Source organism: Tasmannia lanceolata, unplaced genomic scaffold, assembly GCF_043159265.1.
Source record: "Tasmannia lanceolata isolate RefF3 unplaced genomic scaffold, GAP_Taslan_0.1 ptg000020l, whole genome shotgun sequence".
NCBI classification, from domain to species: domain Eukaryota; kingdom Viridiplantae; phylum Streptophyta; class Magnoliopsida; order Canellales; family Winteraceae; genus Tasmannia; species Tasmannia lanceolata.
The window spans coordinates 19,632,636-19,658,086 of record NW_027518697.1 but is presented as its reverse complement, the minus strand read 5'-3'; the positions used below and the strand labels follow the sequence as shown (position 1 = coordinate 19,658,086).

Here is a 25,451-nt window from a genome sequence, read left to right as displayed (position 1 = left end):
TGGATTTTAGGAAAGAACTTAATAGAAATGATTTTTTAATTTTTTTTAGGGTTTTTCAACCATGGGACACGCAGAATTGGAAAATTATTTAACGACAGACGCAGTGTAATCAAATTAGAATGATAAACAGAAGGGTGCCCTAGCAAAAAACAGCTATAACGGCGCCTCCATTGGCTCCACATCACCAAGCTCATTGATGATGTGATCCAATGGGGGAGCCCTTACGGCTGTTTTTTCCTAGGGTGTCCTTCGTTTTAGCATTCCTCCCAATAAATTAAGTATGGTTTCGAAAGGATTTATATGGTGCAAACCCCTATAGTGAAGTATTTTATACGGTGTAAGCCCGGATTGTCCAGCATTTTTCAAAAAGTGTTGTATGGCCCACTCCATACGACGATCCAAACTGTATATAGGTTGTGCCCCAAAAATCATTTTCACAGGATGATCCTAACCCTCCGATCTACATAGGTTTTGAAGAGTTGGGATTACCATGTGGAAATGATTTCCGGGGCAAGTTTTTACACGGTGAAAGTCCTTATAGTAATGTAAGGACCACACTATAGGATGATCCAAACCGTCCATGTGATGGGCCACAACGTAAATAGGTTGTGCCCAAAAAATCATTTCTATAGGATTATCAAAACCCTCCGATATATAGTGGAACTGCGTATTATGGAAACCCTTAGAGATCAGAATGCTAGGATCTTATGGAAACAATTTTTGGGGCACAACCTATTTACTCTGTGTTCCATCACGGACGGTTCAGAACATTCTATGATGATGTCCGTACATTATAAAGGACTACAAGGGCTTACACCTTAACGAGTTTTTATATGATGATTGGCCTTATAGTCCATTATTATTTTTCAAAAGGTGCAGTACGGCCACACTATAAGATTCCAAACCGTCTCGTACACAGCCTAAATAAGTTGTGCTCCAAAAATCATTTCCCTACGTTGATCAATCTATAGGAAATGATTTTTGGGGCACAAACTCCATCAAATGGACGGTTTGGATCATCTTATGATGTAGGCTTACACCGTATAAAAAGTCGAAGTCCTCGGTTTGACTCCTGACTGGTATATTGATTGCTCTCAATTTCCCTCAACATCGTCTTTCTTCCTGAAAATTGGAGCGGCAAGCCCTAAGTCCATTTTTCTGTCTTCTTCCTTCCTTACTCTACTGAAAGATAACAAAGAAAAGAGAATTCGAAATGGGGGAAGGGAGAGAAGGAGATTGGGAATGTGGTGGATGCCAGAATAGAAACTATGCATTCAGATCCTTCTGCAACAGGTGCAAGCAGCCTCGTCTTCTCGTCGACACCAAAACCCCTGCAGATTCCAAATGGCTCCCTCGAATCGGTGATTGGATCTGCACAGGTTCTATCTTCTTCTTCTTCTTCTCTCTCTCTCTCTCTCTCTCTCTCTCTCTCGTCTCTCTTCGTTTTCTTCTCTTTCCTGTTAGAGATTTTTCATCAGTCTGTATTGTCTGTTTAGGTTGCTTTACGTTTGATTTGTATATTTCGTTAGTTTTTAATTTTGGGAGTGTTTTTCCATGAATTCGATGGTATTTGGTTCTGTAGTTGTGAAGATTTAGGGTTAGGGCATGTGATGAGTTGAGATTGTTTGTGCCTATTATTTAGTTTGTAGATTGGTGGTGTAAGTAGTCAAGAGGGAGGAGACAAGCATTGGATTTATCGGGAACTTACCTTGTAGAATAGTGGTAAGTAGTGTTTGGTTGTCAACCTCGTAGCGTAGTGGTATGGGTGTGATTACCAATATAGAGAGAGAAGAGAGAGGTAGGGGGGGGGGGGAAGAGAGAGAGAGATAAAAATTATCATTCCCAAGAAATTCAAGCAAAAATGCACCTTTTTTGTGGATTTCATGAGGAGGGGACAGGGGTGACACATAACCAGACATCTAATGATTAACCACAAGACATCCCTTAGGCTCTGTTAGGCTGCAGGTAGTTACCCTGTATAGGCTCTGTTAGGCTGCAGGTAGTTACCCTGTAGATTAGTGATATAAGTAGTCAATAGGGTGGAGACAAACATTTGATTTGCCTAGGATTTATCTTGTAGAATAGTGATAAGTAGTGTTTAGTTGCCAGCCTCATTGAGTTGTGGGAGGGGGTGTCATTACTAATATATATATATATATATATATATATATATATATATATATTTATATATATATATATATATATATAGAGAGAGAGAGAGAGAGAGAGAGAGAGAGAGAGAAGCATCATTCTCCAAACCAAGTTCCTCATTTTTTTGAGGAATTTGGCTTGGAAGGTATCAGGAGGGGACATGGATGCCACGTCACCAAACATGAAATAATTACCTATGAAACTTGTGTAGTAGTCTCCAGGGATTTAGATACTACATCGGCAATCAAACAAGAGATTTTGCTGCCAATGGAATCTTCGCAAAGTCGATCATTACGAGCGTGACTATGAATTCGATTGGCAGGTCCAATCGATTCATAGCCTCTCGTGGTAGCCAAATGCAAAACAAAACCCCTAAACTATCCTGGCTTTTGTGCAACCAAACATACCCTTAGGGTGGGGCACTGCCTTGAACCGTCTAAGGATGCATCTAGGAATACCAAACTATCTCCACAAGAAGTGAGAGAATCATCTACAAATTGGATGAGAAATAGGTGGACTAGAGCTCTGCATCACAAAACATTCAATAAGTCTCCTCTCTTCTTTTATAGAAAATGTTCTACTAACAACTTCTCTTACCATAGAGGAGGAAATGGGATGGAAGCCCCACTTCCTGGCACTTCGATGGTATTCTCACTTCGTTTGTTTTCGTTGAAAATGATTTTTTCTTAAGTTCTATTTTTTTTCTTCGTGATTTTTTGAAGAGGATGTTAACCACAGAAAAGAGCAGGTTGGTTGAAGTGGAAGCTTGCGTCAGGAGTTCTATGCGACCGTAAAATCCCTAACAAGTTGAAGGGAAAGTTTTATAAGATAGCTGTGAGGCCAGCCAAGCTGTACGGCTCAGAATGTTGGGCTACCAAGAAGCAGCATGTGCATAAGATGAGTGTAGCGGAGATGCAAATGCTTATATGGATGTGCGGCCACACAAGGCTAGATAGAATTAAAAATGAAGACATTCTTAAAAAGGTGGGGGTGGCTCCAATTGAGGAGAAGATGAGAGAGCACCGCTTAAGATGGTTTGGACATATCCAACGTAGGCCTTTGGATGCTCCCGTGAAAAGAGGCAACTCGTGCCAAATTGATGGAGTAAAAAGAGGTAGGGACAGACCGAAAACAACTTGAGTAGAAATAGTGAGGAAAGACTTGATAGCTAGGAACATAACAGAGAACATGACCTTGGATAGGATAGAATGGAAGAAAATGATCAACGTAGAAGAACCCAACTAGAACTAGGATTAGAGCAGGGTAGACTCCTTTTACCTTCTTCATGATTTTTTTCTAAAGGATTCATTTAGCCGACCCCAACTAGTTTGGGACAAAGGCTTTGTTGAGTTGAGTTGAGTGGATTACCACACATCATTACTTTCTTTGAAAAGTTGTAGTAATACCTTGGGCAATACAATAAATCTTTTGACACCTTTGTTTGTCCCATATTGTCATTGTTTGCCCTATACTTGGGGTGGATATTTCACATCATTTCTTTAATTGATGCAGAGGAACCCCAGATTTAATTAATTATTTATAATTTAAATTTTCTGTATGCAGTCTTATTTCTGTGGATCCCAGGATCCTGTTAAATCATTATTATTTAAGAATTGATCGCCCTTGGTTGGTGCTCTGACTCCTAATGCTAATCAAGATAATACCTGATCTCTTAATGAGGACCCTGTGAATTGGATTGTTCGATTTACGAAGTCTGTTAATAGTGCATATGGTAAATGATATAATTTGATACATCTCTAGATATTGATGGCAACTAGTTATCTTGAATGCTCATACATCTTACATATTCAGTATTTATTTTGTTTAAGTTGAAATAAGAAACTTAAAATCAGTTGTGTAGAGTGTATGACTGGTGTGAGTGCGTGTGTTTTGTGTGTGTGTTTTGGTTGGCGTGCGTATACGTGGGCCTTGTCTTCGCTGGCTGCACCATTGGTTGGGTATGTGTTGGCAAATGGATGAATAGGTTGCAGTAACAACAATTATGCCTCAAGAGAAAAGTGCAAAAAGTGCGGGCAACCAAAGGAGGTAGCGGCAATGCCGGCAATTGCAATGCCTGGAGCTTCTCTCTCAACTTATGGACATTATTTTGCCAGGGCACAGGGCGGACCTGGATTCAAGATGAATATAGGGACACCAGGAAATTCACTTCCAGCTAATTCTAATTGGTCTTTTGGCGGGGCTGATAGGTTTGGACTTCATTCATCTTCTGGTTGGCCCTTTGTTGGAAGTAATGGTGGTGGATTTCCGTATCCAAACAATGCCAATCAGCTTCTCATGGTTCCGAAAGGCTGGCGCAATGGGGACTGGTTATGCAATTGTGGCTTCCATAACTATTCTTCTCGTGCACAGGTAAGCTTGCTTATCATTGGTTGGACCAATTTACTAGAGATTTTTATTTGTGTGTTCTTTTTTTAATTGCCATAGCCTCTGTCTAACATTGCTTTTAACCAATGTTTAAAATTTCGGTTTCGGTTCGGCCGAAATTTGCTAAAAAAAAACAATTTCGTTAAAATTTGAATTTTTTGCTTAAATTTCGGCAGAAATTGAAATTCCAAAAAAAAATATTAACAAATAGAAAATGCCGAAATTTCTGAATTTCCAAAATTTCGGCCGAAATCTTGGTCGACAACGAAATGTGTACTTTCGGTGTCTGCCCCGGCTGAAATTTAAAACCATGCTTTTAACATAGATTGCAATTTCTAATTGTAAAAATGGGCACATTGTTATCCTTTCCGGATCAGCTTGCATCTACAATTCTACATGCTTTTGAAACGAGTGATTTGATATTCTTTCTGCTTTGGTATCAGGCAAGAGCATTCGGTATAAATGTAGTGAACTTTAACCTTTTTATGCACCTTATTGTGGGAATTAAGAGGTTCATTTTTTTTTTTTGGAGGGGGGGAGGGAGATCTTATTATGGATTTTTAAAGTATGTTATATCTAACCCAGGTGCCTGTTGTGTGTGCAGTGTAAAAAATGCAACGCTTCTATGACATCTGGTGCACCCTCTTCTATGACAAGTTCGGCTGGTACCAATTTCTTCCCGAGTAAGGAGCAGATCGGTTACACATTGTTCATATAATAAGAATGTTTCTTTGGCATATACTTACCCATTGTTTATTTTATTTTTTAATGGTGCCTCTACTTACTCATTGTTTATATAATAAGAATATTTATAGAATACATATATTTACACAATGTTTACATAATAAGAACGTTTCTAGAACACACATACTTTGGTTTTCTGCTTTGATAACACTTGGGAATACTTTGACGCTCCTTATAGGACATGATACTCTAGGACACATTTGTGAAAGTGTCGTGATGATTTAGGGAAAATTGACTCTAGACTGGTAACAGCAGGAAGGTTAATGGGTAAAAGGCTAATATTGTGGTCTAATTGAGTGGTTTTGGTTTGAAGGAATATGGGAAAAATTTCTAAAGGGGTTGGGGATCGATTGGGTGGACTGCTGGGATGGATTGGAATGATTGTTGGGACTGTTGGAGGGAGTGGTTATGATAGTCGATTGGATGGAAAGCAAGTTTATGGTAGCCGATTGGAGTTTATGGTAGCCAATGGGCTGGAAAGTGGGTTTATGGTGGCCGATGGGATAAGGATTGGCCTAGGATTATTAGTAGAGGATTTAGGGCTGTGGGTAAAGGATTTAGGACTGTTTCCTTGGGTTTGTGGACATATCAAGAAAGGTCAAGAAGGGTGATGCAGATAATAGGCCAATAAGTCGCATATTTGCCCATTAGGATTTATTTCCATGTTGTTTAGATTCTAGGTTTCTTATTTTCATGTTATTTAGTTTCTAGGATTTTATTTTCCATGTTATTTAGAATTAGGGAATTTATTTATTTTCCATGGAATTTTAGTTTAGTTGCCTATATAAAGGCCTCATGTATCAGGGATTTTAACTGTTGATGATTATTGAATTGAATTGATTTTTCTTCCCTCTACAGATTTCTTCTTCTCCTCTCTTCCTCTATTCTTCTTCTACTTCTCCCTAAATTCTTCTCTTCTACTTCTAATCTTCTCTTCTTCTTCTTCTTTATCCCCTTTCTTCTATTTCCCTTCCCGATCCTAAATCAAATTTGGTATCAGAGCGAAGGATCCGAGTTTCGAGCAACTCACATCCGAACAAGTAGTACGAGGAAAGTCTGCGACTCTGGAACGACTTCAAGTTTCAGGCTTTGGCGCACAGAACCCTCATGTTTACACGCAAAGCCTCAGCCGGTCAGCCCCAACCTATCTTCCTCCACCGATTTAATAAAGCCCTTACCTGAGACCCCTTCTTCCTTGCAGACCTCAACCAATCATCCTTCTCTTCTCAGCCTCGAAGAGTCACCCAAATCAACCTCTAATAGCCACCTTTTCTTTCACCTGCAAGAACCCATAAAGCCTTGTTTTAACAGCCAATCATCAACCATAATCTTCAGCCCCAAACCTACAAAATCGCTGTGATAATCTACCTCTTTAAATCAACCAGAAGTCCTTCCCTTTGCTGATTATTTTTTGCACCCAGAAATTAAAGCCAACAGTCACAACTTTGGCTCCTCAAAACCCATATCAAAAGAAAACCCCTTGTAGTTTTGGCAGCAAGGAACCCTACCCAACTGCAAAACCCATTCCACTTCAGCCCATTAACCTCAAGAAAACATTCCCAAATCCCCCACTAAACTGCAGTCATTCCTCGCCCCTTCAACCATTTTTTTTTTCTGGCAATAAGAAGCTTGACCCGAGTCGCACCCTTTCTATTTTTAGTGTCCTGTGAAGGAGGGAAACAACAATCGTGAAGAACAAGGAGAGACCTTTCCTTTTTGATAGATGTTAACTTTAGCAAGTCACCTCCCTTAATGTCCTGCATCAAAATTTCTATACGATATCCTCTCGCTGCCTCGTTCTCACGCCACTAAGTTTCCAAGACACTCACGAAGCCTATCTTGAGAAGGAACCTAATAAAGGCTAGCTTTCCTTTTTAGTGACCTCCAGCTGCAGGTCACCCAATAAAAAACAGGTAAGTTTTGTTTTCCTGTCAACTGTCAGATACAATTAATAAAGGCAAGTGCCTTAGTAAAAGTCCATTCCCCTTTTATATTATTTGAGTGAAGTGGGTCACGAGCCACTTAAAAAGACAATAAGTGGTACTCCCTAACCCCCGTTTTCTCCCTGGACCACCCCCTTATGTTAATTCAACGCCTTATGAAATAAGGTAAAAACAGCCCCCCCCAATTTACCTTAGGCACCCTCCACTATTAGTTATGCCATTTTAACCCCCTTCTCCCATTGGGCACCTCTACATATTAACTAAGTAGCTGATTCAACCTCTTCTTTTTACCCTTTGCTCCCCCCCCCCAATAAAAAATAGGAAAAAAAAAAAAAGAAACAAAAAGATAAATTTCCCCTCCCCCTCTACTTTCTCTCTCTTCATTCGAGCAATTTTTGCTCAAAATTTGGTTTCGGCATAAACACGAAAGTTGTTCGTAACAACTTTTCGATTATCTCCAGCCCACTTTCAGCAGTCACTAGCGAGCGTAAGCACTACAACGACCAACTTTGGGCGTCCGTCCGAATCCGTCCGACCACTGATCCGAGCTATCCAAGAGTCAGATCTGAGATCCGCAAAAAGCATTGTGTCCTATTTGACATTAAAAACAAATGAGACGGTTGATTTCAGTTTTGACACCGATCCCAATGGCTCCGCCATATGTTCCATATTTTGACGGGTATGACGATCAATATTTCGAAGGCCATACTCACTATAGTTATTATGAGGCTGCATGTCTGCTGTGGATCAATGCTCTGGATGCATATCATGAGTACTACGGCTATGATCACCGAACGACCATCTACTGAGCCAGAGAAACTGTACGACGACAAGCCCAGAGGTTATGGATACGTCGAGTCATGAACCGTCGTCACGGAGGCAGGTCTCTATTCCGTCGATGGGAGGAGGTCCGTGATGAGTTTATGGGTGTTTATGCCTTAATGGCATATCGGTATGAAAAACAATTGATGCGTGAAGAAGCTGCTCGTCGTGAACGAAAAGCCGCCGCCCGACGTGCACGAGAAGCTGAAATTGAAGCAGAAAATAGATATCACGAGCGTTACATGCATGCGAAGGACTTTGCTAACACTACTGCGGAGCCGCCTAATGATCCAGCTGACATTGTTGATGAGATCATTATAGTTGAGTCCTTTATTATGTCAGATATTAAGTCCATGATGGCAGATACTGAGTTAGAGATGTCCGATATGGAGCTAGAGAGTTCAGTGATTGTTGAGGCCGACGTCGATGAGCATGACGATTCAGAGATTTCCCCAGCACCAGTTGCCCCGAGCATCTGGAGCGACATCTTGACACTTTCACATTCAAGACAGTTATTGTGGCAGAGCCATGTGAGGCTGTTCCTTTGACAAAGTCGACTGAGCACCGTCATGAGTCAGAGCCGAGTGACTTGACTATTGAGGCATTGCTAGATCATGCAGAGCACGAGCAATCCATCGAGGATACCGATTCCATATCATTACATGAGCACCGTGACATCATTACTTCTCCAGTAGATGTCCAGATTGAGTTGATTGTAGAGGATGAGACAGAGGATTTCAGTGCACATGATGATCATCCGAAGGATTGTCAGCCTGACATCACTGAGCCTGATACAGTTCTAGCAGATGGTTTTGTTGTTGATTCCATTGAGTCGGATTTGATACCAGCAGGTGATATCTTTATTGAGGCTGGTCATGGATTGGTATTCCCCATAGCTGTTATGCCCATAGTTGTCAACCCGTGACTCGACTCGTGACTCGATTTCTTAATTTTATGACTCGTGACTCGACTCGACTCGTGACTCGTGACTCGTTTGAGTTTTTGAAAAGAGTAGAACTGTAGTTGAAAAAAATATCATTATATCTTAAAAGATGAAGCATGTAAAAAAAAATAACCCAATTGCACATAGATAAAGCACTAAGCCAAAAATATCCATCTATCCATCCATAATCTATACTAAGCACGTAACTTTGCAAATTTCGTTCACCTTTTCCATAAAAAGTTTTTCCTGGAAAGTATTTTCCCCTACATCATGTTTTGATCTTTTGATTGGGTGGGGTGGGGCCCATATTCTATACCCAAGAATAGCATGGGTAGGGTCCACTATTTTACCCTTGATCTGATGAGCCCACCAACTCTATCCAAACCCATGCATACACCGTGGGACGAACTTTTTTTTTGGAATGGTTTGGATTAATTATTTTACACCCTTATGCTATGATGGGGTGGGGCCCAATATTTAATGACCATGCCTAGGATTGGTGGGCCCATAGTCTCTACCCAAACCAATGTTAAAAGTGGGGTCTACCATTTTACCCTCATGTTATTGACAAGGTGGTGTCCACCGTCCCTATGCATTTGACTGGAGCCCGCCATTTTACGTCTCATGTTTTGATGGCGTGGGGCCCACCATTTACTAGTAAATAACTACATGCTTGTAACGTGCATGAACAAAAATAATTAAGTTTTAAGTTCCTAATTCCAAGTTTTCAACCATCAAAGCAAGAAAGCCCAGGCCCAACGACTCGATTCGACTCGTAAGAGTCATAGTTTTTTTACTCGACTCGGAGCGACTCGTAAGAGTTTTCAACAGAGGCGACTCGCATGGGCGACTCGACTCGAAAGCCCGGCGACTTGACTCGACTCGAGAGTTGACTCGTACGACTCATAAGAGTTTGACAACTATGACTTATGCCGATCCCACCGATCCAGGAAGACTACGTTGCCATTTTTCCAGCTTCATTACTTGTCAGGAGAGGTTCACGTATTTATGATTTTACATGGGCGATTTCTTCACTCTCATTCCATCGGCATTTCAGACTCTTTTCACGGTTATCACGCGTATTATACATGACAGAGTTTGGTGTGTTACTACTGCTATTGTTCGAGTTGCTCATCTACATATTTGATGCAGGTGGATTAGAACTCGAGGTCGAGTTCTTTTTAAGAGGGGGAGAATGATGTAGATAATAGGCCAATAAGTGGCATATTTGCCCATTAGGATTTATTTTCATGTTATTTAGTTTCTAGGTTTCTTATTTTCATGTTATTTAGTTTCGAGGATTTTATTTTCCATGTTATTTAGAATTAGAGAATTTATTTATTTTCCATGGAATTTTAGTTTAATTGCCTATATAAAGGCCTCATGTATTAGGGATTTTAACTTTTGATGATTATTGAATTGAATTGATTTTTCTTCCCTCTACAGATTTCTTCTTCTCCTCTCTTCCTCTATTCTTCTTCTACTTCTCCCTAAATTCTTCTCTTCTACTTCTAATCTTCTCTTCTTCTTCTTCTTCTTCTTCTTCTTTATCCCCTTTCTTCTATTTCCCTTCCTGATCCTATATCAAAGGGGTTGGGGTTGGGGTTGGGGGCTTTGGTAAGGCTGGAAAAATAGGTTGGGCAAGGTGGTCATCGGCTGTGTTGATGGTGATGGGAGGCTAGTTTCTTGAATAGAAAACAAAGATTCAAGGTATAAGAAATCAAGAAACCGAATTAATGAAGAAGAATAATGAAGAGAGGGATAGAAAAAACCTAGAATCTCTCTAGGGTTTGTAGGAATCATTCTTAGGGCTGAGCATCACTCTCCAAGAGCACATAGGGGATGCAAGTCTGAAATCTTATGCAACATATCTCATAAAAGTGGCCAGAGGCCTATATCTATAAGTAAATCAAACCCCACGTCCAGGTGGGTGTGGGGTAGTAGGATTCCACTTCTACTCCAACTTTAAGACATAAAAACCAATCCTATTTGCCACTTGGACAAAGACTGACTAGGACTCTTGGTAGACTAAAACTTGGACCCTTATTTCACTCACACATGGACTCTTAATTAACTTAAGACGTGGACTCTTAATGAATTCTCCGTGTAACATTAGGACCTTATATCCTTTCCCTCTTGGTCACAAGGCAAAAGACCCAATTATGTCTCATAATTAGTAAAAGGACAAATGCTCCATGGCTAGGGAATCTCTCACATGGGTGCACACCCAGTTTAAGTTTCTATAGTCCAAACTATTTCACCTTTCAAATTCTCCACCTTGAGCTTCCCCTTCAAAATCTTCATCGCCATGGCAAAAAAACCGTGATCGCCGAACCTATGGTCTGATACCAATTCATTGTGCAACCCATGAAATTCTACATGGAAAACGAGAACACCCAGGATCTATGTGGCTTGTCATTGTCTATGACTACATCCATGGGCGGAGTGATGAAAAATTCCATTGTGCAAATAAAGGAGATTACATCCACAAAGAGATATAAGAGAGGAAATGATGTAATGCAAGAGGAGAAACCCATAAAAAGAACTCTCTTCTTGTGATCCCACAAACTTCTCGCAACACCCTGACTCCCTGAGAATGCACACTTCATCTCTCTGTTTCCTGTTTCGTTCTCCCTCCCCCTTTTTCTCATCTCCCCTCACCTACAAGGCTTAAATAAGACATCACCTCATGAAATCTAAAGCACCCTCACATGAAGCTCTCTTCTCTCTCTTTCTTTGTTAGGTAAGATGGCTTTGACCCACAATCTCGTGGTTTCAAGAAGCTCTCTTCTCCCTTGCATACATCCCAAGGCCGTCTCAAGTCGTAATATTCATCTCTACCTTTCACTTTCCAAAATCCCACCTTTATAAAGGTTCTGGAGGTTGTTGTCTAATGTCTTATACATGACTTGGAATCCAAGTCAAAGTTAAAAACTTTCAAGAGAAGGAATTGTAAGGGTCAAGACAAACTCTAACATAAAACCTTCTTAGTTGATAATTTCAAAAAAAAAAAAAAAAAAAAAAACCCTTCTTAGTTGAGAGCCTACTAGTGAGGCTATAACTAATTTAATGCGATGGGCTAGGACTTTATACAAGCTATTCTGAAACCCGTCCACTCCCCACCCACTAAGTTGATGGGCTTGAATCCTATGATAGCAAAGGCGTTTCTATGTTGTTGGGATCAGCACATAATGGAAGCATTAAAAGCATTAGTAGACCTATAACTATGGTTTTAGACTTCCACTGACGCGTGTCTTCTTCTTTAAGGAATGAAGTTGATGTCTAGACTGGAGTCCGAAGTTTGATTCCTTGCAGTGTACCTAGATAACCAAAAAAACCACATGTCTCGAAAATATTATTGTTATTCAATGGCATTCTATTTTTTTATCGTTCAAAAATAAGAAAAGTCGGAAAGTAAAAGAAATGACAAGTTCAAGTTTCAAGACATGTGAAATATCTATTTTTAGAATGAACCTTACTGTTCCATACACACACGACAATGCATGTCTCTTGGTGTTTGATTTGTTAAACCATTAGGAATGGTTGTCTTGCTTATGTGATAGTTTCTATGTGTGTATTTATGCTTTATTCTAGCATTTCCGGAAATTTCATTTTAAATTTCCATCGCTTCCATAGACTTCCATAAATTTCCATGATTCTTACTAGATTTACATGGTGTACCATGTACTTCTATGAAGTACTTCCACTTCCGTGAGGATCGAAGTCATATACCCAAATCAGCATTTGAAACCTTGCCTGTAACAATAGTTAAATTTGTCCATTATTGGATATATTTTCCTTCTGTCTTAATTATTGCAGTATCCCATACATTCTGGGATATTCCCTCCATCTAACAGCTAAAAAAGCCTGGATGTGTACTGTACTTAATTTCTACAAACCAACTTCTTTGGATGACCTCAGAATTCTCTTCTCCTTGTCTCCAAGTTAATAGGCTGGTTAGCAGTTCATCGATTACTAGGTGGAGAACTCCTGATCCTTTTTGCACATAGTTTGACCTTTTGTTCTGTATCTTTCAGGGTTGGTCTCATCCATTAGGAGTTACGAATTCTGCACCTTGTCTATTTTGTTTTCTCTCCTTGTAGATGTCTGCCGTTCTTGATATCTGTACCTATTTGGTGTATATATTCTTTAAGGATGTTCCACATGTAATGTATTACAGAAAATCAGATATCGATAATTGGAAAGACTTTATTTGCAGAGAGTCCAACTCAAATCAGATATATTTGGTTTGTCATTCTGTTATATTTCTAATAGACGGACCTGGTGTAGTTCATTGAAGTCAGAATTTCAGTTGAGCAGTTGAAACTAATGCAAAATCCAAGAGAGCCAAGTGTGGTTTCTTGGTTTTCAAAAAAAAAAAAAAACTTTTCTGGTTTTCTTTTGATAAGAATGTGACAGTTGGCTCTAAATTTTATCGTATTTGCTTACAGAATGCAGTCTTATTAATAAAGGAAGAAGCTCTCCACACACATTTTCTAACTTTATCATTTCCTTTATTTTCTTGGTTACTTTGATCACTAACTAGAACACTTGATAGCTTTATTATGGTTTCCATCCTTGCTATCTCATTTTTTGAACATATATACAATTTGATTTTCTTTTGCATAGTTTGTGTACAATGAACTAGCTATGTGGTGCTTGCTACACATTTCGAATATGTCATGAATCTGAGAGGTATCAATTTGTTGGTATTAAGCCCTGGGAACAAAACGACTGGCATCAGAGGAATTTGTTAATGAGTGGGACAACAAGCGGCTAAATGCCGGAGCTGTACACAACCACTTTCTGGTATGTGATATATATATATATATATATATATATATATATATTATTGCTGTTGAGTAGGACAATTTATCCGAGACATCTTATTTCTGGAAATTTCAGACAAATGGGCGGCAACACTCATATCAGGGCTTTCAGCAAATGGAAGGATCCCATAATGATGAAACACCTGGATTGTATCTCACATATCCTAGTGGAAGCTCTGCAACACCACCAAATTTTCCAATGCACATGCAATCGCCACAAATGACAACAATGCCGACTCTTCTAGGAAAAGGGTAATGCCTTTTTCCTTTCTTTATTCCAGACATTGTTTCTGCTGATATTTTTGATGGATTTAATGTTGCTTATCTGATCAACAAACAAAAACCTTTTTGTATTACAGCTTTCATTTGTACTATTCCTATTAATTCTTTATTTTTGAGTTTAGAGAGTAATTCCATGCCCTTCTTTCTGTGGCTTGTGGATTTGTCTTGAAGTGGAATAAGACATCTTATATTGTTATCAGTGCCATGTATGACCTAGAAGACTCTTTGCATCATATTATTGTAGTGTTATTGTGAGTGTTAGAAATTTAGAATTGCCTAGGATAGACAAGCATACGATTGAAAGTAGATTATGCCCATCAACTTCATAATGAACTTTGTTCCATTAATAGGTTTTGTTGAGCTGGTCATTAAGTGGAGTTTTTTTTTTTCATTAAAGGGTTAGGGCAGCTTTTCCTTCTATGCGAAGCTTCTTTTATTGTGGTATTTAAGCAGTAGAACTCCAAGAGAAGTTTGATGGTAAATTTGTTGCATCTTTCGGTCGTGCATTCAAGATTCATGATGTAATTATTTTTTGGAATGGCAGGAAAGGTTTTTTTACACCTCCTCAGTGAGGTCCCCATGCAAAAAGGCATTCTTAACATCGAGCTGATATAAGGGCCATCCCCGGTTGATGGCCAGGGAAATCAATACTCAAATCGAGGGAATTTTGGCGAATGGAGAGAAGGTCTCAGCGTAGTCAACCCCGAATGTCTGTGTATAACTCTTGGAAACCAAGCGCGCCTTAAGGCTCTCAACGATCCCGTCTGGCAAGGATTTGATGGCAAAGACCCAACGACAGCCCACGGACTGAGCACCATGAGGTAGAGGGATCAAATCCCAAGTATGATTGGCTTGAAGAGCAGCCATCTCAAGATCCATAGTAGCACGCCAACCTGGATGAGCAAGGGCCTCTGGCACATACTGCGGCGTATAGACAGAAGGCAAGGAAGAAATAAAACTAAGAAACAAAGGGGCGAGATTATCATATGACATGAAATGAGAAATGGGATGAGCAGTGGTACGGGAATGAGTGCGAGAAGCAATAGGAGAATCGACATGAGCATCAGGAGAGGGAAGGAGAGGTACCTGAGAAAGAGGAGCCAGTATCTCCGGCTGAGAAGATGATGGTTCGGGCGTAGGGTGATTGACACCTGCCCTCGGACGTCACTTATAGACCTTCAGAGGAGCTGTAGGAGGAGCTGGAGTCACCTGCAATGGGGAGGAAGTGGACTCAATACGGTCAAGGAGAACAGAAAGAGGAAGAGGGACCTGAGAGTCTGACTCATCTTTATTACTCTCAGTGGAAGTAGTAAAGGAGACAGACTCAAAGAAGTGACGTCGGCGGGAACAAATAACTTGCGCAACCAAGGACTGTAACATCGATAACCCTTATGGGTACGAGAGTAGCCTAGAAAGACACATCTCTCTGCCCAAGGATCCAATTTATCCAGGCCAGGAGAGTGGTTGTGGACAAAACAAACACAACCAAAGACCCGTGGACTAATGGGAAAGGGATCATGCTGAGGATGTATGACTGAGAAAGGAGATTGACCATCTAAGACGGAGGATGGGAGCCGATTAACTAAGAAACATGATGTAAGGATGGCACGCTCTAGTAGGCTTTAGGAACCTGCATTTGAAACAGAAGAGTGCGGGCCACATTAAATAAATATCGTACTTTCCTCTTGGCTAAGTGTATGCACAAGAGGACTGATGCACGGTGCCATGAGTAGGTAAGAAAACCTGAAAGCCATTAGTTGCAGAAAAGTATTCCCTAGCATTATCAGTGCGCAAACATTTAAGAGCAATTATATTGGTTAGTAATCTCAGCATGAAATGTGCGAAAAGAATGAAAGACCTCAGAGTGGTCTTTAAGTAGAAATAACCATGTCATACATGAAAAATCATAAATAAAAAAATGATAAAGTATCTATATCCAAAAAGAGACATAATCCGCGAGGGCCCCATACATCAGAATGTACCAAATCAAATGGACTCGAGACTCGACTAACAACCCTAGAAGGAAAAGACACTTGGTGGTTCTTTTCCAGTTCACTGGACTCGCAATGAAACGACTGAACAAGACAAGAAGTAATAGATGGCTGCCGAAGTTTCTGAATGGAGGGGTGGCCAAGACAGCAATGCCGCAGATAAGGATCGACGGGGCTATGCAAAACGGCATGAGGATAATCATAGTCAAGACAATAGTGTCCATCCATCTCACTACCCGGACCACTTGTCCTTCCAGTCGAGAGATCCTGAAAAACATAGTAAGAAGAAAAAAAAAGAAACAGAGCAGTTAAGACTATTAGTGATTTGGCTAACAGATTTTAAATTAAAAGGAGACTTAGGAACACAAAGAACTGATGACAGAGTAATGCCAGAATGGGGAGAAATAACACCAATACCAGAAATGGGAGCAGTAGTCCCATCAACAAGAATGATAGTATGAGATGCAGAGTGAAAGGGCTTAAACAAACTAAGGGAGGTAGAATTACTTGTCGTGTGGTTTGAGGCCCTGGAGTCAATAATCCAAGAGCCGGAGGTAGCGAGAAGAGAAGCAGGTGAACTACCTTGTTGTGCAAAACCCGCAGTAGGTGGTTGGCTACTCGCACGCAGACGCAAAGCTCATCATAGTCGGCTTTAGAGATGAGGAGAGAGTCATCATGTGCCACTAGGCCGATGGAGGACGATGGAGAGTCATCGGGAAGGCCGGCTGATGTGATGTTAGCAGAGCGGAGTGGACGAAGCTCTGGATGTAAGGCGTAGCAAGTATCCACAGTATGCCCTGCCTCTTGACAATGAGTGCAATAAGGGTGGGCCATCCACCTGACAATGAGTGCAATAAGGGGTGCCCACTTCCACCGGTGCCACGACCGCCTCTAGTAGCACGGCAACCACCACGGCCTCGACGGCCCCAATCACAGCCAAAGCTACCACCGCCTCGGCCAGAACTGTCGCCACCAACATATGCGGCAAGCATAGAACTCTCGACAGACGGGTCATGAGAGGAACCACTCCCGATACATTGCTGTGCACGAGAGTAGACCTTCGTGAGGGATGGAATGGAACCGGGGCCAATAATCTGTTGTTGGAGGGAAAAAAATTAGGGCCCAAGGCGTCAAGAAAGCGAATAACATGGAGCTCCTGCTGATGTCTGGCAAGAACTGCCGGATCAACTGTGAAAGGTAGAAATACGTCCAACTGCTGACAAAACATATTGACTGTAGAAGGCAACTAGAATCATATCGTCGTGCTTTAGGCACATCCACTATGCATAGGTATCTCAGATACATGAGGTTATCAACCCTAGAATAGAGAACAACGGCATGCTCCCAGATTTCCTTGTATGTCTTGAGGCACATCATGCCAACGACGTGAGGGGCCATGCTCTGCCAGAGGAGAGTGCGGATCGGGGCATCATCCTGCCACCATCGAGCATATGAGAGATCAATGGAAAAGGGAGGATTACGCTTAACAAAACTAACCTTACCTCGAGCAAGGAGATAGGTCTCAACTGTCATACGCCAATTCAGATAATTGGACCCGCCGAGTTTGACTCTAGTCATCTGTGGGAAAGAAGCCTCCACAGAAAGGGAATAACTAGAAGAGGGGGCCGAAGGTGGAGGAGTCGTGCTGACAAGAGGATCCATGAGGACATAAATAATATGAAACTCACAAACACGACGACGGCAGTCGAACAAAAGAGGGAAAAATCAGAAGACGGGCCCAAACACCATACCGCGGCGCCAAAGAAGAAACATAGCAAAAGTAAACATAGGGCTACGAGTCAGAGGGGGTGTGGAGGCTAACTGATGAGATTGGACCCGCAGAGAACAAATAAGAAAGGTGACAAAGAGGATTTAGTGCATGATGGAGAAGACTTGAGTGAAAGAAAATACTAGCGTTTCTTGGAAAGAAGTTTAGATAGGCCCGCTAGTGTTGCTTGAGAGATTAGAGAGGAAGATGATAGAAGAGAATGAGATTAGGGTTTGGTGGTTTGGGTTTTGAGGGGTTAGGGCTTGAGAGATTAGAGAGGAAGATGATAGAAGAGAATGGGATTAGGGTTTGGAGGACTTAGGATTTAGAGGATGAGGGTCTGGTTGGGTGGCGAGGGAGGGGAGGTCTGGTGAGGGTCGGTTCGGGGTGGGTTGGGTGGCGAGGGAGGAGGGAGGTCTGGTGAGGGTCGGGTTGGGTTGGGATGGGAGGAAAGAGAGGGGTGAGGGAGGTATGGTGAGGGTCGGGTCGAGATGGGATGTGAGTGGTGAGGGAGGTCTGGTGAGGGTCGGGTTGGGAAGGGAGGAAAGAGAGTGGCGAGGGGGTCTGGAAGGTGAGAGGCAAGGGAGAGAGATGAGAGGTGAGTGGCGAGAGGTGAGAGAGGAGGACCGATGGTGGTCCCTAGGGGATCAAAACCCTAGGGCTCTGATACCATTTTGAGAGAAGAAAGAAGAGAGGAAAGGTGAGTTGGAGATATGCTCCCCCTCACTACTGTATATATATATAAACAGAGAAGAAGTACAGTGACCAAAATGCCCTTAGGCACATATACACCTTCTAACGGCATCCACTCACATTCGGGGCTTTTAGTTAACCAGATATTTTCCCCAAAGGGTTGGCTAGGAGAGTGGATCTTTTGTCTACCACACAGGTCAAGGCAACTTCTTCTTTACAATAGAAGAAATTGGTGCCTCGTCGATTCTTAGCGGGGACCCTTGAGTGAATGAGGGAAAAGGAGAGCCGTCTTGAGGTTCCTAGAGTTGATTGAAGGATGTCAGAATTGCTGTGTAATGGGTGTAAGGAGGTTTATTTGAAGTTGATTGTATCTGTGCAAGAGGGCTTTTGTGGTGGGCGGCGGTGGGCTGTTTATGGGAAGAAGGAATCCAGTAACCTGGTTGACCTCCACGATAGTATCTCGGTATTAGTGTTTCCATAGTCGATGCCCTTAAGTCAATGGGTTGTTGGATTCTCCAAATGAAACTGTCAGTGATACTAAGATATCGATGGAGTGATTTCAGAAGAGGGAGGTGATGCTCAACGTTGACCACTTCTAATTAGCTGCTAAAGGATGCCCTTAAGTCGATGGGTTGCTGGATTCTCCAAATGAAACTGTCAGTCATATTAAGATATCGATGGCGTGATTTCAGAACAGGGAGGTGATGCTCAACGTTGATCACTTCTAATTAGCTGCTAAAGGCTATTATGTTTCCCAAAAAATTATGATCATCCAATCACATAAGTGTTTAATATAGTGAGTTCCATTATAGAAACAATGAAGTGTGGATAACTGGATATCATTCAACCATTTGATTTTTTTAATTGTATATTCTGCGGTTTGATCCATTGATATATGGATATAAGTATATAACTTATAAGAAAATATTAGAAACAGAAATAAGAGATCGTACTTTGTTGGGGATGAATATGATCCGGTTATCATATTTCTGTTGGACCCATTACATATGCGGGCATGATTTTTTGCTAATGGATTAGAACTTGCTTTAATTTGTTGGCAACATTATGTAGTACCGAATCCCTTATTTGAATTTCGTTCAATGACCTAGTTCCATTCTTCTCTGCAGAGCAAAGCAATGGCGTGATGGAGATTGGATGTGCACAAATTGCAATAATCATAATTTCGCATCTCGATTGCATTGCAATAGGTCTGTTTTATTGTTCTTTTTTATTTTCCTTTACATTTAAATTGTTAGGATTTAAATATGCAAATGAATCCCTGGATTTAATTGGTAGGATTATGATTTAATTGGTATCCAATGTTTCTGCTACCAAATCATATGGATATAGTTTAAAAATTAAAACATGTTGATGAGGTTGCTAGGTCGTCTGTCCATAATTATTACGTATTTGAATTTGTTGACTTTTTATTCTTTATTTTTTTACATCCTAAGTTCTAACTTTAAGTGAAGCAGTGTGCTGTTAGACCCCAATTCATATATTTAGCTTGTCATACTCAAATTTTTTCTATTGAAGAACATATCATGAGTATCTCACGTTATTTTCTTACTGGAGTACTAGTGATATATGCTGGAGCCAAGTAGCCATGCTATGTGAAAAGGTCCAAAGAATGGCACTGGAAAATACCAGAGTATGGAATTGAGTTTTTCTGCTTTGTGGTAGTTATCTCAGATGGGGGCAGAAATTAAATTTAATTATGCTACTGAAATGAGATTTTCCATGATTAAAGGTTATCATAGGAACTAGGGATTTGCTAGCGTCCATCACAGAAGGCATTTCGCGGGCTGTCTGTTGCATGAGAGAGCAGCCACATCATGAATAAGACAAAATCTGTTGAAAAGTGAGCCTATTTGGCTTCTCTCTCATGCAACAGACGGCCCACGAAATGCCTCCTGCGATGGACGCTAGCAAATCCCTAGGAACTATGTTATTCTAGAGTATCTTAAGTTACTCCAATGCTGGTTTTTCCTGGATATGTCATCTAGGTTACTATGTTGACACATTTTCAAGAACAATTTGGACCTTGCCCTGCATTACAAGAGCATGTATGGAGAAGGGCAGATGGCCAAAATATCATAAAGGATATCAATTACACAAAAGGATAGGAGATAGAGTACCTAAAATACACGTACGGTCAAAATGGCTGACTAGTTTTTTAGCTCCACAATATAACGTTCTATGTTCTAAGGACATGTAAAGTACTGCCACTTTCTGTGGACTCAAAACAAAACAGACCAGTAATGACTTATATCTGATGTACTGCCCATGGGATAAATTGGATTCATAGAAGTGCTGGATATCTTGTTGCCTAAGAATCTTAGGAAAATGTTTCTATTCCAATCCTTAATACCAAGTAGGAAAAATGTTAGGAGATTCGCCAATGAGGAAGCTGATAGGTTAGCAAGGGAAGGGGTCTCAAAGGAGAGCTTGGACCTTTCTGATTACCTTCCTCTTTGAGATTTTCTCTTCCCCTATTGGGAGAGTTGTTTTGCTTTCCGTGTATTTTTTCTTCTTGCTCCTTTTGCCCCTTTGTATTGACCATCTCAGTCTTTTTCTTCTTTTTTCAATAAAGTTTGCCGCCATTCAAAAAAAAGGGATACAAAGGATTATAACAACTGTGACGACATTTTGGTGATGTGTACATGAATAAGTGTATGGTGCAAGAGCTTCCGTTAAGAAGAAAAAAGGGGTGTAGTTTCAATTCGTGTTAAATTTTAGGGTTTGAGAGGCAATCTCTGCCACCTGTATAGTTTTCTGCTGTTTTTTCTTTTTTGTTATCAAAGGTTGAATTGCAATTTAAAAAGGGGGAATTTGATCGTTTCTATTTATAGGGAAATTTTGCATTTTTATGTGTTATTTTAAGATGCTTACACTTTTTTATCCTGAAGAGAATATCAATAAATGTAGTTTTTGCGTCACTATGGTCAAGCCCAAGGTGGTTTTTGAGTTAGATGAATCTAGGGAAATATGTCATACTTCTCTTTCTGGTTTTTTAGATTTATGAATGTAGAGTCCCATTTATCTTTACTATTTTGTTATCCACTCTTTTTACTCCGTTTTCAATAATCTCTTTTCCTTTTGGTATATTGTGAATCCTTGCATCAATTTTGGCACAGAACAAGCTATCAATTCATCAAGCTGAGCCCAATTTCTATAAAAAAAATTCCAGAACTTATTGCTGAGTTAGAGTTATGGAGAACTACTTTGGAATCCAAAGGTTTTAGACTGAGCAGGACTAAGACAGAGTATATGGAGTTCAACTTTAGTAATGTAAGGAGGCTGGACGAGGATGTAGTAAATATGACTGGACATGAGGTACCTAAGAGGGATATCTTTCGCTATCTTGGTTCAATCCTACATAAGGAAGGAGAGACTGAAGAGGATGTTAACCACATAATAAGAGCAGGTTGGTTGAAGTGGAAGCATGCTCCAGGAGTTCTGTGCGATCGTAAAATACCTCCCAAGTTGAAGGGAAAGTTTTATAAGACAGCTGTGAGGCCAGCCTTGTTGTACGGCTTAGAATGTTTGGGCCACCAAGAAGCAGAATGTGCATAAGATGAGTGTAGCGGAGATGCGAATGCTTAGATGGATGTGCGGCCACACAAGGTTAGATCGAATTAAAAATGAAGACATCCGTAAAAAGGTGGGGGTGGCACCAATTGAGGAGAAAATGAGAGAGCACCGCTTAAGATGGTTTGGGCATATCCAATGTAGGCCTTTGGATGCTCCAGTGAGAAGAAGTGACTCGTGCCAAGTTGATGGAGTAAAAAGAGGTAGGGGCAGACCGAAAACAACTTGGGTAGAAACAGTGAGGAAAGACTTGAGGGCTAGGAACATAAAATAGAACATGACCTTGGATAGGATAAAATGGAAGAAAATGATCCATATAGATGAACCCAACTAGTGTCAGGAGGATTAGACTTAGTCATTTTGAGCCGGTTAGATCCTTTCACCTTCTTCATGAAAATTTTCTAAAGGATTTATTAGCCGACCCCAACTAGTTTGGGACACAGGCTTAGTTGAGTTGAGTTGAGATTGATGATCATGATTTGCGTGAATTTTGCACCATCTCAGCCAGAAGTAGAAATGGATATTCCATGAAGATGACTTAAATCCCTACTGAATGATGATATTTGAGATTGCACAACTATTTGGGTAGATTTATGCAAGTTATTGATGACTTTTCAAAGTACAGCTCACAAAGGTTGAGGTGTGATTGCAACCCAACCAAGCACTTAACAAAACTAGTCAGGAGGCAGTGGTGATGCCAAAATTAAATCCTTAGGAAAATGATCTCAGTGAAAGATCCTCTTACAAGAGTGATTCTTTCCAGGATCATGCATGTCATGGGGAACATTAGCATGGAGGAAAGTTGAAAGAGGACAAAGATGCCTACTATGATGATTATGCTGTAAAAGCTGATGAATATACCAACGAGGGGCAGTATTCAAATTGGGTCTTGCTGGTTACCATCATCCTGTAGCATATTCAAGAAGAAAGCCAACATTTTCAGACTTTTGAGAAGAATATTTAGAATAAGTAGACATGGTGTAAACTTTATAGATTTTTTGTTTCTTTAATTCTGGAAGATTATGACAAGTGCAATCATGATGATAACATTGAAGCATATAAAGAGGACAAAGATGCCTACTTCTATGATGATTATGCCATAAAAGATGTCGAATATACCAAGGAGGGATAATATTCAAAGGCTATTGATATTGACACTACCACCTTTCGATAATTGCCTAAACTCATCTTATCTTTTATTATTTAACCAGCTGTCAAAAGTTAGTACAATTCCCAAAAAGCTCTCAAAACATGGTAGTGCCAATGTCAATTGATTATTCAAATTGGGCCTTACTTTTTTCTTTTTTGAAAGATGACGTCTTTCATTAATATTAAAGTAACATTCGGGACCAAGAGTCCCATCCTGCAATACATGAGATCAAAAAGCACTGGCACGGGCATACCCGAAACCAGAAAGAAACAAATTGGGCCTTACTGGTTACCATCATTTTGTAGTATATTCAAGAAGAGATCTAACATTTTCAGATTTTCGGGAAGAATATTGAGAATAAGTAGACATGTTGACCTGTATAGATTTTTTCATTTATTTAATTCTCGATTGAAATTCCATGAAAATTTTGAATAACAGGTCCCTTTTCCAGATAGTTTGAAGGGATTCCTTCAATTTGCTTTGAAGAAAGCTACTCAATGGAAGATGTTCTTCTAAAATAACATAACCCAGGCAGCTACTTCAAGCACATCAAGTAGAAAAAAGTTCTAGATGGCTTTGTTTGGTCTGAAATTTGGGGGTTCTGTTGTTTTTATTTATAAATTATTGTGGTTGTTAACATATTTCTAGGATTAGTTTAAATGGGGTTTTGACTTTTGAGTTGGGTCAAAGTAGGAAATTGTTAGTGTTATTCTCTCCTAATTTGAGTTGCAAGAGATTTTGTTCGGTCCTGAAAATGGAGGGTGGTGCCTTTATGTTTTTTAGAGATTTTTGTGTCTTTAATTGAATTTTGGCTCATGATTAATTATGTTTATGGGGGGCCATTCAAGAAAATATGTGAATAATAGAATTGAGGCTGCAACTTTTTTCCTGCCAGAATTGAAAAGTTGGGGGTTTCTTCCTGTGTTGAGTTAAGAATTATATAAATGGATGATCTATGTAAGATTAATCAGGGTACTTGGGATTTAGAAATTGATTTTTAAGTTTCGTTATGCTGAAATATTAGATAGATTTTGAAACTTATGAACTTGGGAAAGCTATTGAAGCCCTAGGATTGACTAGATCGAAGTCTTTTGTTCTCCTTTCTTATTGCTAATTTCAGTTATTTCTCTACCGACTTTGGTTCTCTTGTGAAACAACCAGTTACTCTTGGAGAAAGGCATTATTTAATCTTTTATACTTTAACACTCCCCCTCATGTGTGGCCCCTCTTTCTTTGGGTTGGCCTACACGTGGCACATGTGGCCCCACTTTCTTAACAATCTATTCATTCTACAGTTCTATATTTCCTGTCTTAATTTAGTTGATTGGTCAATATTTGTTTCTGTTGAGTTGAATTGTGATGATTACTTCTTATTAGATTGGTTGATTACACCAGAGGCCACTGATATTTGCAGTACCATGTTTTGATAATTGCACTACCAGGCATTGTCTTCTATTCAACAGCTATCCAGGGTTATCACAATTTTCTTAAATACTCTCAAAAGCAAATTAAGAAAGAAAAGACAAGGTGGGTTAGTTCAAATATCAAAACATGGTAGTGCTAGTATCAGTAGCCTTTACAAAATCTCAGCTAGAAAACAAGAATGTACCTCCAGGAGATTTAGTTTGTCATGTTTGCAGGTTGTCCTAACCACACTGCTAGATTGAATTCAAATCCCCTTCTGAAATCCCACAAATGCTTAGTGATTAGACTTGACTTACTTTCCTCTTAACAATATTAGTATTATGGATTAGATGAACATGTTATTTGTCAGATTTTTAGGCAAATGAGCTTCTGCAGTAACCAGTATCGCCAAACTCTTAACAATATTTTCTGTAACATTTATCAAAATGCATTACTCCATTTGAAGTAGTGTTATTACTATGGATGAATGTTTGGAAGCTTTTTCTTATACAGGTGTAAAACTCAAAAAGACGCCCCCAATCAACCTGTAAGTGTTGCCTAGCCAGCATCGAAAGAGGTTTCGTGATTGCCGAGACTTGGTTTTGGTTGAGTGAAGTTTGATGCTGTTGAGTGTAAAGCAGCTTAGTTTTTGAGATTGTGTAAACCTATTTGTGAGTGAGATGAGGCAACGCTGCTTGTTCAAATATTTTGAATTTTTTTTTCTAATTTTCTGGTTGCTTTCATGGCGTGAGGTA

The 25,451-nt window shown here is 40.1% G+C and overlaps 1 protein-coding gene across 2 annotated transcripts; it reads left to right on the top strand.

Moving 5' to 3' along the window:
* The first annotated feature begins 1,060 nt into the window (after positions 1-1,060).
* On the top strand, positions 1,061-25,439 carry LOC143853712 (zinc finger (Ran-binding) family protein). Of its 2 annotated transcripts, none has more exons than XM_077363434.1 (7): positions 1,061-1,379; positions 4,136-4,521; positions 5,141-5,201; positions 13,706-13,797; positions 13,894-14,069; positions 19,679-19,759; positions 25,210-25,439. In XM_077363434.1, exons 1-7 carry the CDS (start codon positions 1,214-1,216, stop codon positions 25,256-25,258), a joined length of 1,011 nt encoding a protein of 336 aa, XP_077219549.1. In that variant the 5' UTR covers positions 1,061-1,213; the 3' UTR covers positions 25,259-25,439. The 2 variants fall into 2 exon arrangements, with proteins under 2 accessions (XP_077219549.1, XP_077219548.1); XM_077363433.1 differs by having other exon boundaries at positions 5,141-5,219.
* Positions 25,440-25,451: the final 12 nt, after the last annotated feature.

What these genes read in the sequence shown, in the direction of transcription:
- LOC143853712 (XM_077363433.1), top strand. Translation starts at nt 1,214, where the DNA reads ATGGGGGAAGGGAGAGAAGGAGATTGGGAATGTGGTGGATGCCAGAAT. An exon ending in CGGTGATTGGATCTGCACAG is followed by an intron (nt 1,380 to 4,135) that starts GTTCTATCTTCT and finishes ATGGATGAATAG; the next exon opens with GTTGCAGTAACAACAATTAT. An exon ending in CCGACTCTTCTAGGAAAAGG is followed by an intron (nt 14,070 to 19,678) that starts GTAATGCCTTTT and finishes TCTTCTCTGCAG; the next exon opens with AGCAAAGCAATGGCGTGATG.